At 48.9% G+C, this 11882-nt stretch overlaps 1 protein-coding gene across 1 annotated transcript; it reads right to left on the bottom strand.

Moving 5' to 3' along the window:
- Positions 1–1028: 1028 nt before the first annotated feature.
- On the bottom strand, positions 1029–5832 carry LOC117847921 (leucine--tRNA ligase, cytoplasmic). Its single transcript, XM_034729225.2, has 2 exons — positions 5426–5832; positions 1029–4500 (listed from the first exon to the last, which is right to left on the bottom strand). Exons 1-2 carry the CDS (start codon positions 5827–5829, stop codon positions 1209–1211), a joined length of 3696 nt encoding a protein of 1231 aa, XP_034585116.2. The 5' UTR covers positions 5830–5832; the 3' UTR covers positions 1029–1208.
- Between the last annotated feature and the right edge of the window lie 6050 nt (positions 5833–11882).

Raw genomic sequence — 11882 nt, 5'->3', positions numbered from 1 at the left:
CCCAAAGAAAACTTTCATTTTCATGCGGTTGAAGGACGACATCTCACCCAATTTTTTTATGTCAGATTTGTCCATTTCAAACATTCCAAGTGCAGCTCGGCATCAGTTGCGAGCATGCAGGATGACAAACCTACTGTGCAACTGTGGGAAAAGTGTAGGCAAAGGGATAGTATGTTTATAGAAATGCAATGTCTAGGACCAATAAAAGTCCATGGGGTCCTTGGGGAGTGGTGGATTGGATAAATTTTTGAGACATGGATGAAAATCAGTTTTTTTTCCTTGCCGATTCAATCTTATTTCCAAAGTGTCATAGATTCCTGCCATTGGTCTGGCACTCTTCTTTTGGAGAGAGCTATATTTAGTTTCATCCAAGCATTTCCTGCTAGCCCTTGTCACGCTCGAATTTACTAGCCTTTGTCCACTCGAATTTTTTGCCGCTCTTCCCACTGGCAATTCGACCTCAGCTAGCTTGATCATCTTCTTCAACCGCAAGCGGATCAGCTCCCTCGACCCTTGAGGTCTCGAGCGAGCCAATTCCTTTCTACACGTGCGAAATACGCTTCCAGGTCCAACGGCCATTCATGAAAAAACCAGATTTGGAGGCCCAATAACTCAGCCAGGGATCAGCCCAAACAGCATAATCGCATCCAAGAAGCGTCATGTCCTTATAATATTATATGTTTTATTGGGACGACACCTTTTAAAGCAAAATTGTGTTGAGCCTCTAAATTCAAGGAAATTCTCAGCAGTAATACCTGAACGCCCAGTGCTTTGCAACTACTACACGGGCAAGTTACACAAACTATTTTCAATATGGCACTACAAAAAGTTAACTGGTACAAGGGCCTGTTTGCCACGCACACAAATGACAAACCCTGCGGGATATTCAGGAAAGTGCTTCACAATACGAACTGTCAAGCCAATATTGGGACACATTGCTTCCAAGTGTGCCCTCCTTAACCATAGCACCAAAACATGAAAGGAAAGCCATGTAATGGAGAAAGAAAAAAAAAAGGACACACGAAAGGTAGCATCAGTTTGGCATTGTCTATGTTTACGATGAACTGGCCTTACAGAGAAGAGAAAATTGTTTGCGCCGCAAAAGCTCCAAGCTAATCAAACTGTAACATGTCCGGGGGCAGACAAAAAAGAGAGAAACAGTAACACTCCTGTTATCAACGACGACAACTCAAAAGCCAAGCGCGACCTCAGTTTTGGGCTTCGAATTCCTGCTTGCTCATGAAGATTGCAACTGGCTCGCCAGGAGACGGCGGGTTCTGGTTCAGTAGAGACGCATACTTGCCAGCTTTAGCACGGGCAGCTTCATCAGATGCCGACAACACCTCTACATGCTCGAGGCCCAACTGCCTTCTGATCAGCTCCAGGTTCTCCTGCAGCACGTCCATTTCACCAAAAGGAAGCTTCAACTCCAAAGCCTGAGGGCCAACCTCCCTCGCCTCATCTTTCTTGAACCTGATGAAGGGCATGCACAGCTTCTGAACTTGTTTGAAGTTTGCTTCCTGTCCGATGGAACAGTTCTTCAAAGCTTCTATGATCTCCTGGTCTGGTGAAAAGGAACGTGCTTGGCTGTCGAATTTAGACTGGAGCACCTTCAAGCATTGCTCTTTCCAGCCGTAGTAGTGTTCGTTCACATATATAAGACCAATGCTCATCTTGTTCTCTGACGGAGGAGGAGCAGATGCAGCTCCCTTCTTGGGTTTCTTCGAACCAGATTCTTGCTTCTGAAGCAGCTTCCTCATTAAAACTATAGAATCTTGCAGGTACTTGTTTGCGATTCTTAGAGTGGGGTTCGGGGTGTCTGCCACTGGCCACCCAGCTTTAATCGCAAAGCCTTCTTTCTTCAGGATCTTTTGCCACACATGCTCTGCGTAATGTGGACAGATAGGGGTGATAAGCCTCGTCTGGACGTCCATAAATTGCCACAGTAAATCACGGTTCATGCCTGCCGCTCCGCAAGAGAGTCTGTATTCATCTCTAGCCAGCTGCAGGTCATAGAACCCAGACTTCAGTGCATCTCTGAACATGAAGGCATTGTAGCTCTTCTCAGTTTCCTTGACAGCAATGTTTATCTCATTGGCAAAAACATGGTCAGCATAACTAGATGGAGGGCCAGCTCGCAGAGAAGATTCAGCAGCTACCACCTCTTCCATCCATGCAATTTCCTTTGTAAGCCTCAAGATAGCAGCATTTGCAGTTTCAAAGACAAAGTTTGCATCATCCATACCATCACCAGCATCAGCAAGTGCAAACCTAGTGGCATCAGATGAGAATTCTTGAATGGCCTCCTTAAGAGTACGGAAATTCCCTGTCGACTTGGACATCTTCTCAGAATTGAGCATAAGATGCCCATTGCAACGGAAGCCACGGGGCCAATGGTGTTCTGGTAGAATTGCTGTATGGTTGTAAATGCAGAACGTCAGGTGGTTCTGGATAAGATCCTTACCAGAAACCCGGATATCAAAGGGATACCAGTACTCAAATTCCTGCTTCATTTTGCTCAAAAGGGTAGGAGGGATGTCACTTTTTGGTGTTGGACCATTGCAGAACACATACTCCCAGATATCATCCGTCATTTGTTCTGGCCTGATAGCAGATATCTCTTTGCCATACAGATTGCCATTTTGCAAAAGATGCGCGACGGTGTAATAAGCCATATATAGGGTCGAATCTGAAAGAGATTCCACAAGGAACTGCTCGTCCCATGGGATGCGAGTCCCTAGACCAAACGAGCGTGAGCAGGCCCACTGGTTCAGCCAGCCCAAAGTGTGCTCAAAGCCATTGCGGGTCTCAGCTGAGAAGGTATTCATATTTTCCAAACATTTCTCTGCCATCTGCTTCCATTCAGCCTCACCATATGTTATATACCACTGGTCCGTGAGAGCAACTACACACTCGTCACCAGATCTCGACATTACCTTCTTCTCAGGCTCACTGTACAACACTGCAGCACCTTCTTCCAGAAGCTTGTTCTTTATCAATGGCTTCGCATCTTGAACTTTTCTGCCCTTGAACTCTCCTACAATCATAGTTCCATCAGTGAATCCTTTCAAATATGTCATCCGCTTTGCTTCAGCAAGCTTCTCCTTGTCATTCTGGCTCTTAATCTTTAGATCTAAGCACACCTTCTCAGCTGACTTGTCTCCAAATTCAGGGATATTGATTATTGGAACAACCTTGAATGGAAGAACCCACTCATCTTTGACAGCAAACTTCGCCCTCAGAGCTGGTTTTGTGACTAAATCTTGCAGCGCCATGAAATCATCTGGAGAATCACTTGGAACACTAGTCACAATGCCAGTCCCTTTATCTGTTAGGATGGTCATCATAGGAAGCGCATATATGATTTCATTAAAGGCAAGAGGAGACTTCAACGGCAAACCAATCAGATCATTTCCAGATATCTCAGCCAAGCATGTTGGCTTCTGTGGGACCCTTGATAGATTTTGATATGCAAGATTAAGAGCAGACCTTGCAGTCAGAATGAAGACATCAGTATCATTGATCTCAAAGGCCCCATACTTTCCATCAGGCAGTACCCAACAATTTGTCTGCCCATACATCGTCTCAGGTCTCAGTGTAGCTGCAGCCAAGTAAACTTTCTTCCCCTCCAATGCCTTCAACTGAGGTGGGAAAGGTGGGATCACCTCCATTTTAATCAACACATATTCCTGTGGCTGCACACCTTCACCTGATGCTCGATCATGATCAGCACAAGGTTGGCCATCCAATGGAGAGTAGATTGTATACCTCATATCTTTAACAACCTTGCCCATTTTCTTCAGCTTTCTCATCTGCCACCGGACAAAAGCATCATAGAACGGGTTCATGTCGGTCGTTATGAATGACCGTCTCCAATCACATCCTAGACCAAAAGCCTTAAGGTCCTCCTTCGCCAATGGAGGGAAGTATGTCAACCAGTGATATGGATCCTGGAATTTAGCAATTTCTTCATCTGACAGGCCAAAACCCCTCATGATCTCCCATTGGAACTTCTGCACACCAGTCTTTGCAGCAGCCTTAGCTTTCTTGCTCTTAAATTTATCTGGGGCAACAGCAACAGCCTGGTCAGCCTGGCTATCTGCTACTTCTGAGCTGACTTCATCCTCTACTGCAGGAAACACTGGAGGATTACCATATTGCTGAATTTCCCTTGCAAGCTTATCTGCTGAGGCCTTGATAGGCATTCCAGTACAATGGAAACCAAACGGCAAAAGGACATTGGAGCCCCGCAGTCTGTGGTACGCAGCACCGAACTCAAGCTTGGACAACGAGAAGGCATGGCCCAAATGCAACAATCCGTTCATGTAAGGATACGGAAAGTTGCCAAAGAATTTTTCGCCAGGCCCAGGACGACCATTGCCTGGTTCAGCCTCAAAAACCCGTTTCTCATCCCACAGCTTTTGAGCCTCTGATTGAATTGCGATCAAGAGATCTCTGCGAGCATAGCTCTTGCCTCCATCAGGATTAGACGACATTTTCCTAACCAAACAAAAAAGATGTGTCAGGGTAACAGTCACTTGGCATGGTATAATTCAATAAAGTTTTCAAAAACTATGGATCATGTCGAATGTATAACAAAAGAGCTAACAGAAGCATAAGCATGCACATAATATTTGTTTCCAAATTGTAGCAGGACAATCAAACATCCAAGCTAAGCCACAAAAGGCAGTAAGATTAAAATCTTAAATGGCAGAACTTTCATATCAGGGGAAAAAAAACTTCTGCTTGAATTTTTTTTTAAAAAAAACAGGGGCTAATAGCAGTGATTTGACTTTGCAGAAAGTGAGTCAATTTTCTTGTAAAACCAGCCCATCTTCTATCAAATCTATTCTGAACTAATCAAACAAGGGTTAACAACATCACCACTGAAATAAACATGCTTAGATGCAATCCAGTTGCCCCTGGCCCGAGAAACTATAGGTCTCTACAATCTATAACTCTACATTGATCATGAAGTTCATGAACCCAGCAGCAAATTTACAGCAAAACAAGTATAGCTGACAGACCTAAACTAAGCACATAAGTTGATGGAAATCAGTACAATTTACTCGAAGGAAGCAATTGATTATCCAAGATACAGAGAGAAACTAGCGAGAGCCACTTATCGTAGCTGCACCAAGCATATCAAGTTATTCTAACTTCGCTGTACGCAATTGGGATTGAACAATTGCATAGAATCCATCCCCCTCAAATCACAACACATGGCCAAATCGCAGATGACGAGGCCTGCGCCTAGAAACAACGAGCACCCAGGGGCGGACCCAGCGATAATTTTTGCAAACAAAGTCGAAGCTAGTAGGTACTATACTGCTACTTGGTCAGACCCGAATACAGATAGCTTGTACTAGGGTTTGGGGGTGCTCCGCTTCGCACAGCAGGAAGAGAAGAGAAGGGGAGGGCGTACCTGGTGGGTGCTCGTCGTCGGCAAAGGGCCTGGCGAAGACCAAGTAGCGCCGCCGCTCGCCAAGTCGCCGCCGCCAGGGAGAGGGGAGAGGCCGGGTGCGGGAGGGGAGAGGAGAGGCCGCCGATCTCGGCGGAGTGGAGCGGCGGCGGCAATGGAGAGGGAAGGGGCGGAGGGAGCCGGGTATAGGGGATAAAAGGGGGGCTAGGGTTGAGGCAACTTTTTTTTTTCCTTTTCTGATAATGGTTGGGGCAAGGGCAAGCGGCTCGTTTGGATAGCCCAATCCACGGGGCTTTCCCGAGCCAGGAATCTGGCCACGGGCCAGATTCTCCTGCCATTTGGAAGCCCACGCGGAGGGGCAGAGCGACTTTTTTGTTATTATACAATCTGCCCATTGGTGTTAGCATTTGAAAGTGTACTGTCCTAAGACTGATATGTAAACATCTAAACAAAAGACTGATCTGTAATGCATCAGCATATTGTGCTTTTGTTACAGCCTTTGATGCTCATTTAGCTTGAGAGGGTTCTTTTTGCTAGCCTATTTTATTGTTTTCTTAATGCATCTTCAGTTAAAAGTATGTACATCTTCAATTTTCATCCTGACCGGATACAAATTCATGAATCTTCTAAACATGCAGATGAGTCACTGTATGCTAGTATGTCCTACTCTGAACTTTGTTGACAGTGAGGGAATCTGATGAAATCAGGGGACGTGAAGAAAGAATCCAGAGCGAGATTGTCTGGCTATGGTTTTAGTGCTGACTTTCAGTTTTCATGAAACATAGCTGTGTTCTTTAAGGCACCTTTTCCATGATCTGTCACTGCAGAACATTTTATCAGTGACCATAGTTTCCCCACTATACCTGTCTTGTGCTATTCCAACTGAACAACTGACATGATATCTAATCAAATTTTGGTTGCCTGTGAATATCATATTCGTTGGAATGCTGATCACAAAGCATCTTTATGTCAGCATTAGCGCGGGTTACAATCAACCCACATGAGATTTGTTAGTGGAGATCTGAGATGAACTTGTACTACTGCTGGTTTTCAGTTTCAGTCCATCTCAATATAGATTCAGTCATGCATAATTGTGCAGTGTCATGTTGTAGATGAACGGGGCCAAACTTAGAATGTACCGAAGCTTGAAAATTCTGTTTTGTTCTGTTCCACAGAGCTAGCCAAGAACAATGGCGTGGCCAACAGCCAATGTCCTAGATAAGCATTCCGATCAGTGAATGGGAAATGACAGAAATGGACGGTTTGTATCGTCAGAGAGAGAGCATGAACGCGCAAATATCAGTCAGATTTGAAGAAACGAAACTTGAGGGCATCAGCCAGTTGATATCGTAATAGCAAGACAAAGGGTAACTGGAATCGTGACTGCGATGATTATCTTGGTCTCATGTCTCAACTGATTTTTCGTTTTGTCTTTCCAGCTGGGATCAATTGAATTTTTTACTGTTATACGATGCGTAGCAAGGGACAATCATGTCGAGATTGCAGTTCGGTGAAGCACTGAATCAGATCATGCTATTTTCAGTCGATCGGCCGCTGAATCGTCGTTCGTCGATTGGATTGGCGATTGGCCTATGAACTGATGGTCTGTCCCAACTTCAGATTTACGTTGGAAAATCTGTTTCAGTTAACGGAGGCGCACCAGAGCTGAAGAGCGCGGGTTCCATGGTTAAACATGAGGCCAGAGATCCAGGGTCCAGGAGCTGGCGGGCGGGGACGGCCGGATTGCGGCGCTTCTCCGGCGAGCCGCGGCGTGATTAGCCGGCACCATCGCCCGGAGCAGCTAAGGCTGTTCGCAGGGGTGCGCGGGGACCGGCGCCGCTGCTGCACAGGAGGCCCCCGTGCGATGCCTGGCGGCCCGGACGGCTGCGGTTGCCGTCGCCGTCGCCGGCGCCGGCCGACCTTACCGGCTGCCGCGCGTGAGGCCGGCCGATCGCGACTATTAGTCGCGACCCGATTATTCACATTTAGCACCCCAAGTATTTACATATGTACCCCTAATTTGGATCGCGATTATTAACCACGATCCGATTATTTCCATAGACCCTGATATTTTACAAATAGGATCCTTATTTGGATCGCGATCCGACTATTTGCAGATAGCCCCTTGGTTTGGAGCCGCTCCGCTCCCCGGCCGTCCGCCGCCGGCGTCCGTCCGTCCTCTCCGCCCTCCGCCTGATCTGCTCCGGCAGCGGCGAGCGGACTCCGGAGGCGCGGTCCGTTCGCCGCTGTCCCGCTCGCACGGCCAGGCACGGCGCGCGGCGCGGCTTGGGCTTGGGCTTGGCCGACACCCCACGCCTCCGTTTCCTCCCTGATAGACCCCGCGTCAAGGCGAGCGATGGCCGGCTGTGGTAGGCTTTGCATCAACAGCGAATACGAGTATGTTGGCTGCGATGCCGATGCGTTGCCGCCTTATGATCTTCTTCTGCAGCTGCACAATAAGGGATGAGCCTGATCATACCCGTTCCCTTCCAAGCCTGCCTGGAGAACAAGCTGCTTGTTCATTGCCTTGGAGCTGCAAATCAAGCCCAAGTCTCAATTTTAATCTCTCCATCATAATCTATGGGATAGCATGAAGGATCTGACTGGTCGGACAGTGCAGATTGTTTCTTGTCGCCATAGAAAGGCAGGTAGAAAGCTTCCTGTCGATGTGTACACCGTACACGCTGACTCATCTCGGCCCCAACAGTGTGAGTGTGACGACTAACGCGTCATGCCGCCGATGATGAGGCCATGGTGGTGGCCCGCCGGCTCAGAAGAGGGTTGGCTGGTGTTGGTCACTTCGTCGTCAGAGAGCGACAGGCACGCATGCCTGTGGAGAGACGGCGTCGCCGCACCGATGTCGCCCACGCGCTGACTGGAGGCGACGACATGGCGGCGGCCCAGCTACTTACGACGGCGGCACGGCGCCATCATCGCCACCGCCCAACATGCCGGATACTTCGCTCGTTACTGCCTGTGACGTCCACCATCGTTCTCGCCGTCCTCGATCGGCGTCTGTGTTGTGCAACCGCCAACCGAAGTCTGCGTCTTCCAACAGGCCGTGTCGCGCGCGCGCGGCGAGGACTCCGACGACCGAGAGGAAGGGCGGCGGACGGAGGCTAGCGGTGGTCGGACGGTCGCGACTCTCTCCGGCGGGGCACGGGATGGTCAGATGGCTCCTCAGCTCAGCCAGTCCACCCCCTGGTTGCCTAGGAGCCGCCCGATCCGACCTTTACGGTCCAGATTGTGAGCATCTCATGATCGTCTTCCTCACCAGGCCAGCGAGCGCGGCAGCCGGTGGCCCGTCCGGTGGCTGAGGAGAAGCGGAATCAGCGAATTGCTCACTTCGCAGGCGACGGTGGCCGCGGTGGTCTGGTGGCGCGAGCGCGACCAGACGTGGAAGTGCTGCATCCGCTTGGTCTCGCCGGCGAGGTTTGTCCCGGTGCCGAGCGCACTGAACGCCGCCGGGAGTCCAGGACTGCGGCGCGAGCCAGCGCAACCAGAGACGCGCTCCGTTTGCTGGTGTCCCGCGCGCACGTCTGAGCTCCGCCGGAGACGGTATTATTGTTTATGATACTCCGTAGGTATACTAGTAATAATTTCTCAGTTTGTTAAGACAATTCCCACTTTCTTTGTACGCGCGAATTATAGAAGCTATCTTACATCTTAAGCTATTTTAGATTTGTCACATCACATGAAAACAATACCATTGGATCGCAGCTAAAAGCAAATTCATTCATAATCCTATATTCTTTTATAATGATCTAAAGGAAAAATTGGCATCCTTCTCTCTTATTTTGATGGCTTATATAATGTGGTAGCACTTTATTGATAACTTCTCGGAATTGCAAGAACTTTAGAAAAAACACATCTGCACCTTATGTCATTTGTTTGTTCCAAATGTTATTGTCGAAATTTTCAATTCCTATGAGATTTGAGTTTGTTTCTAAAATTTCTTCATTTCCTATGAGTTTCGAGATTGTTGCTAAAAATTCTTCATTTCCCTGTCACCTAAATGCTACTCCGCATGAGATGCAAATTTGCAGCAGATAGGCAAATTTCTTCGTTTCACTTTTTACTGGACAGAGGCAGTAATTCCTTGATAATAAACAGGAAATAAAATAGATAAAATTCAGAGACAGAGAAAACCAGTTTTTGCGTGCTTCGGTGCTTGTCAGTCTTTGAATGCATACCGGCCTCGGGTTGATCGACACCACGCAGTAGAAGGGGGCAGCGAAGAATTGATTTCACAGCGTCAGTCATACTTGAAGAAACGAAACATAATTCAATTGATTTCACAATAGCAAGACAAGGGTAACTGGAATAATCATGGTTACTGCCATCTCTGCTACGATTATCTTGGTCTCAAGTCTGAATTGATTTTTCGTCAGCTTTACCGTATGGAATTTTTGACAGCAGTAGCACATTGTTTGTCCAATATTTTAGTGCAGTTACAACGCGTAGCAAAGCTCAATCGTATCAAGATTATAGCCCAATTAAGCACTGATCATGCTATGTTCAGTTGATCGGTTGCTGAATTGTTGATCGGTTGGCCTCTGAAATCTGAACTGATGGTCTGTCCACCCAACTTCACAGGTAGAATCAACTCTGCCAACGAAAAAAAAAAATTGTTCAGTTAACCGGAGGCGCACTAGAGTTGAATGAAGATCAAGAAGTCCATCGTTAAGGCTACGGGAAGAGATTCAGCGTCCAGGAGATCGTAGGTGGGGACGGCCGGATTGCGGCACTTCTCCGGTGAGCCGCGGTGTGATGAGCCGGCACCGCCGCCGGAGCAGCTAGTACCGTTCGTAGGAGTGCGCGGGGGACCGGCGCCGCGGTTCGGCGGAGGTTCGCGTGGTGGTGTGGGATGGCTGCCGGCGCGAGCTCAACGGCTGCCGTGCCCGAGGCCGGCCAAATAGTTTGCAAAATACCCCCGGATTGGATCACCGCGATCCGATATTTTACAATTAGATCCTGATCATTTATATACACACCCCTAATTTGGATCGCGATTATTACTCGCGATCCGAATATTTACATTTAGGTCCTGATAATTTACATATAGCACCCTGTTTGGACCGACTATTTGAACATGGCTCTCTGGTTCAGAGAAGCTTTTCCTCCCGATTGTTCGCCGCCGCCGCCGCCGTCCTCGGTCCTCTCCGCCCTCCGCCCGATCTACTCCAGCAGATGGCAGTGGAATCCGGAGGCGCGCTCCGTTTTCTGCCGTCCCGCGGGCACGGCTGAGCTCACGCGGCCGGCCATGGTGCGCGCGGCAAGGAAGGCGATGGCTGGCGGCGGCGGTGGCTGTAGTATCGTTTTGCCGCCACTGCAACCGGGAGAATGGTGGATGCGATTCGTTGCTGCTCTGCAGCTACGCAACAATGAATGAGCATCGCAGGAGACGTCTTCCTCATCAGGCGACGGTGGCCAGCCGGCAACCGTGGCGCAAGCATTCTGATTTGCCAACGGTTTGCTAACGGCCAATTTGCATTTTTCTAAAAAAAAAAAAGGTACAGTACAATGTGAGGCATTCTGATCAGTGCAATAGAATTGACAGAAACGGACCATTTGCATCTTCAGAGAGTCAGCTAGCACGAATCCGCAAGTATCAGTCTGATTTGTAGAAAAGAAACTTGAGGGGAACTGGGATAACGATTACTGTCACCTCTGCTACGCTTATCATGGCCTCAAGTCTGAACTGATTTTTCAGCCGTCTTTCCTCCTGGAATTCAGAAACAGCAGTAGCACATTTGTTTGTTCATTCAGGAATGTAGCTTAGCATAGCTCAATCGTGTCAAAACTATAGTCCAGTGAAGCGCTGGCCATGCTATATCCCGATTGATCGGTTGCTGAATTGATGATTGGATTGGCGACTGGCCTCTAAACTGAAGGTCTGTCCAGCGATCCCTGGGATCCCTGGGTTGACTGGCGGCTGGGCGGAGGCTCTCGCGGGATCCCTGGCGGCCTGGATGGCTGCGGCAGCCGCCCGCCGGCGCCGGCGCGAGCTCAACGGCTGCCGTGCCTGAGGCCGGCCCGAACATTTGCAAAAATACTTCTAGTTTGGATCGCGATCCAATATTTTACAATTAACCCCAAAATATTTATATCTAGACCCCTAATTTGGATCGCTATTATTAATCGCGATCCGATTATTTTCATATAGGTCCTGGTAGTTTACAAATAAAACCCTATCTTGGGCCAGTGATTCGGAGTCACTCCGCTCCCGGCCGTCCGGCGCCGGCGTCCGTCCTCGCCGCCCTCCGCCTAATCTACCCGGCAGCTGTGAGCGGACTCTGGAGGCGTGCTCCGTTTGCCGGTGTCGCCCGCGCACGTCTGAGCTCGCACGGCCGGCCATGGCGTGCGGCTTGGTCGACACCCCCGCCTCCGATCCGTCAGACTCTCCTCCCTGACCGCGGAAAGGCAGGCGATGGCTGGCTGGCGGCGGCGGCGGCGGCTG

The sequence above is a fragment of the Setaria viridis genome, chromosome 3, assembly GCF_005286985.2.
Source record: "Setaria viridis chromosome 3, Setaria_viridis_v4.0, whole genome shotgun sequence".
NCBI classification, from domain to species: Eukaryota; Viridiplantae; Streptophyta; class Magnoliopsida; order Poales; family Poaceae; genus Setaria; species Setaria viridis.
Note: the sequence above shows the minus strand (reverse complement) of the source record. Positions and strands in the feature narration are given on the sequence as shown.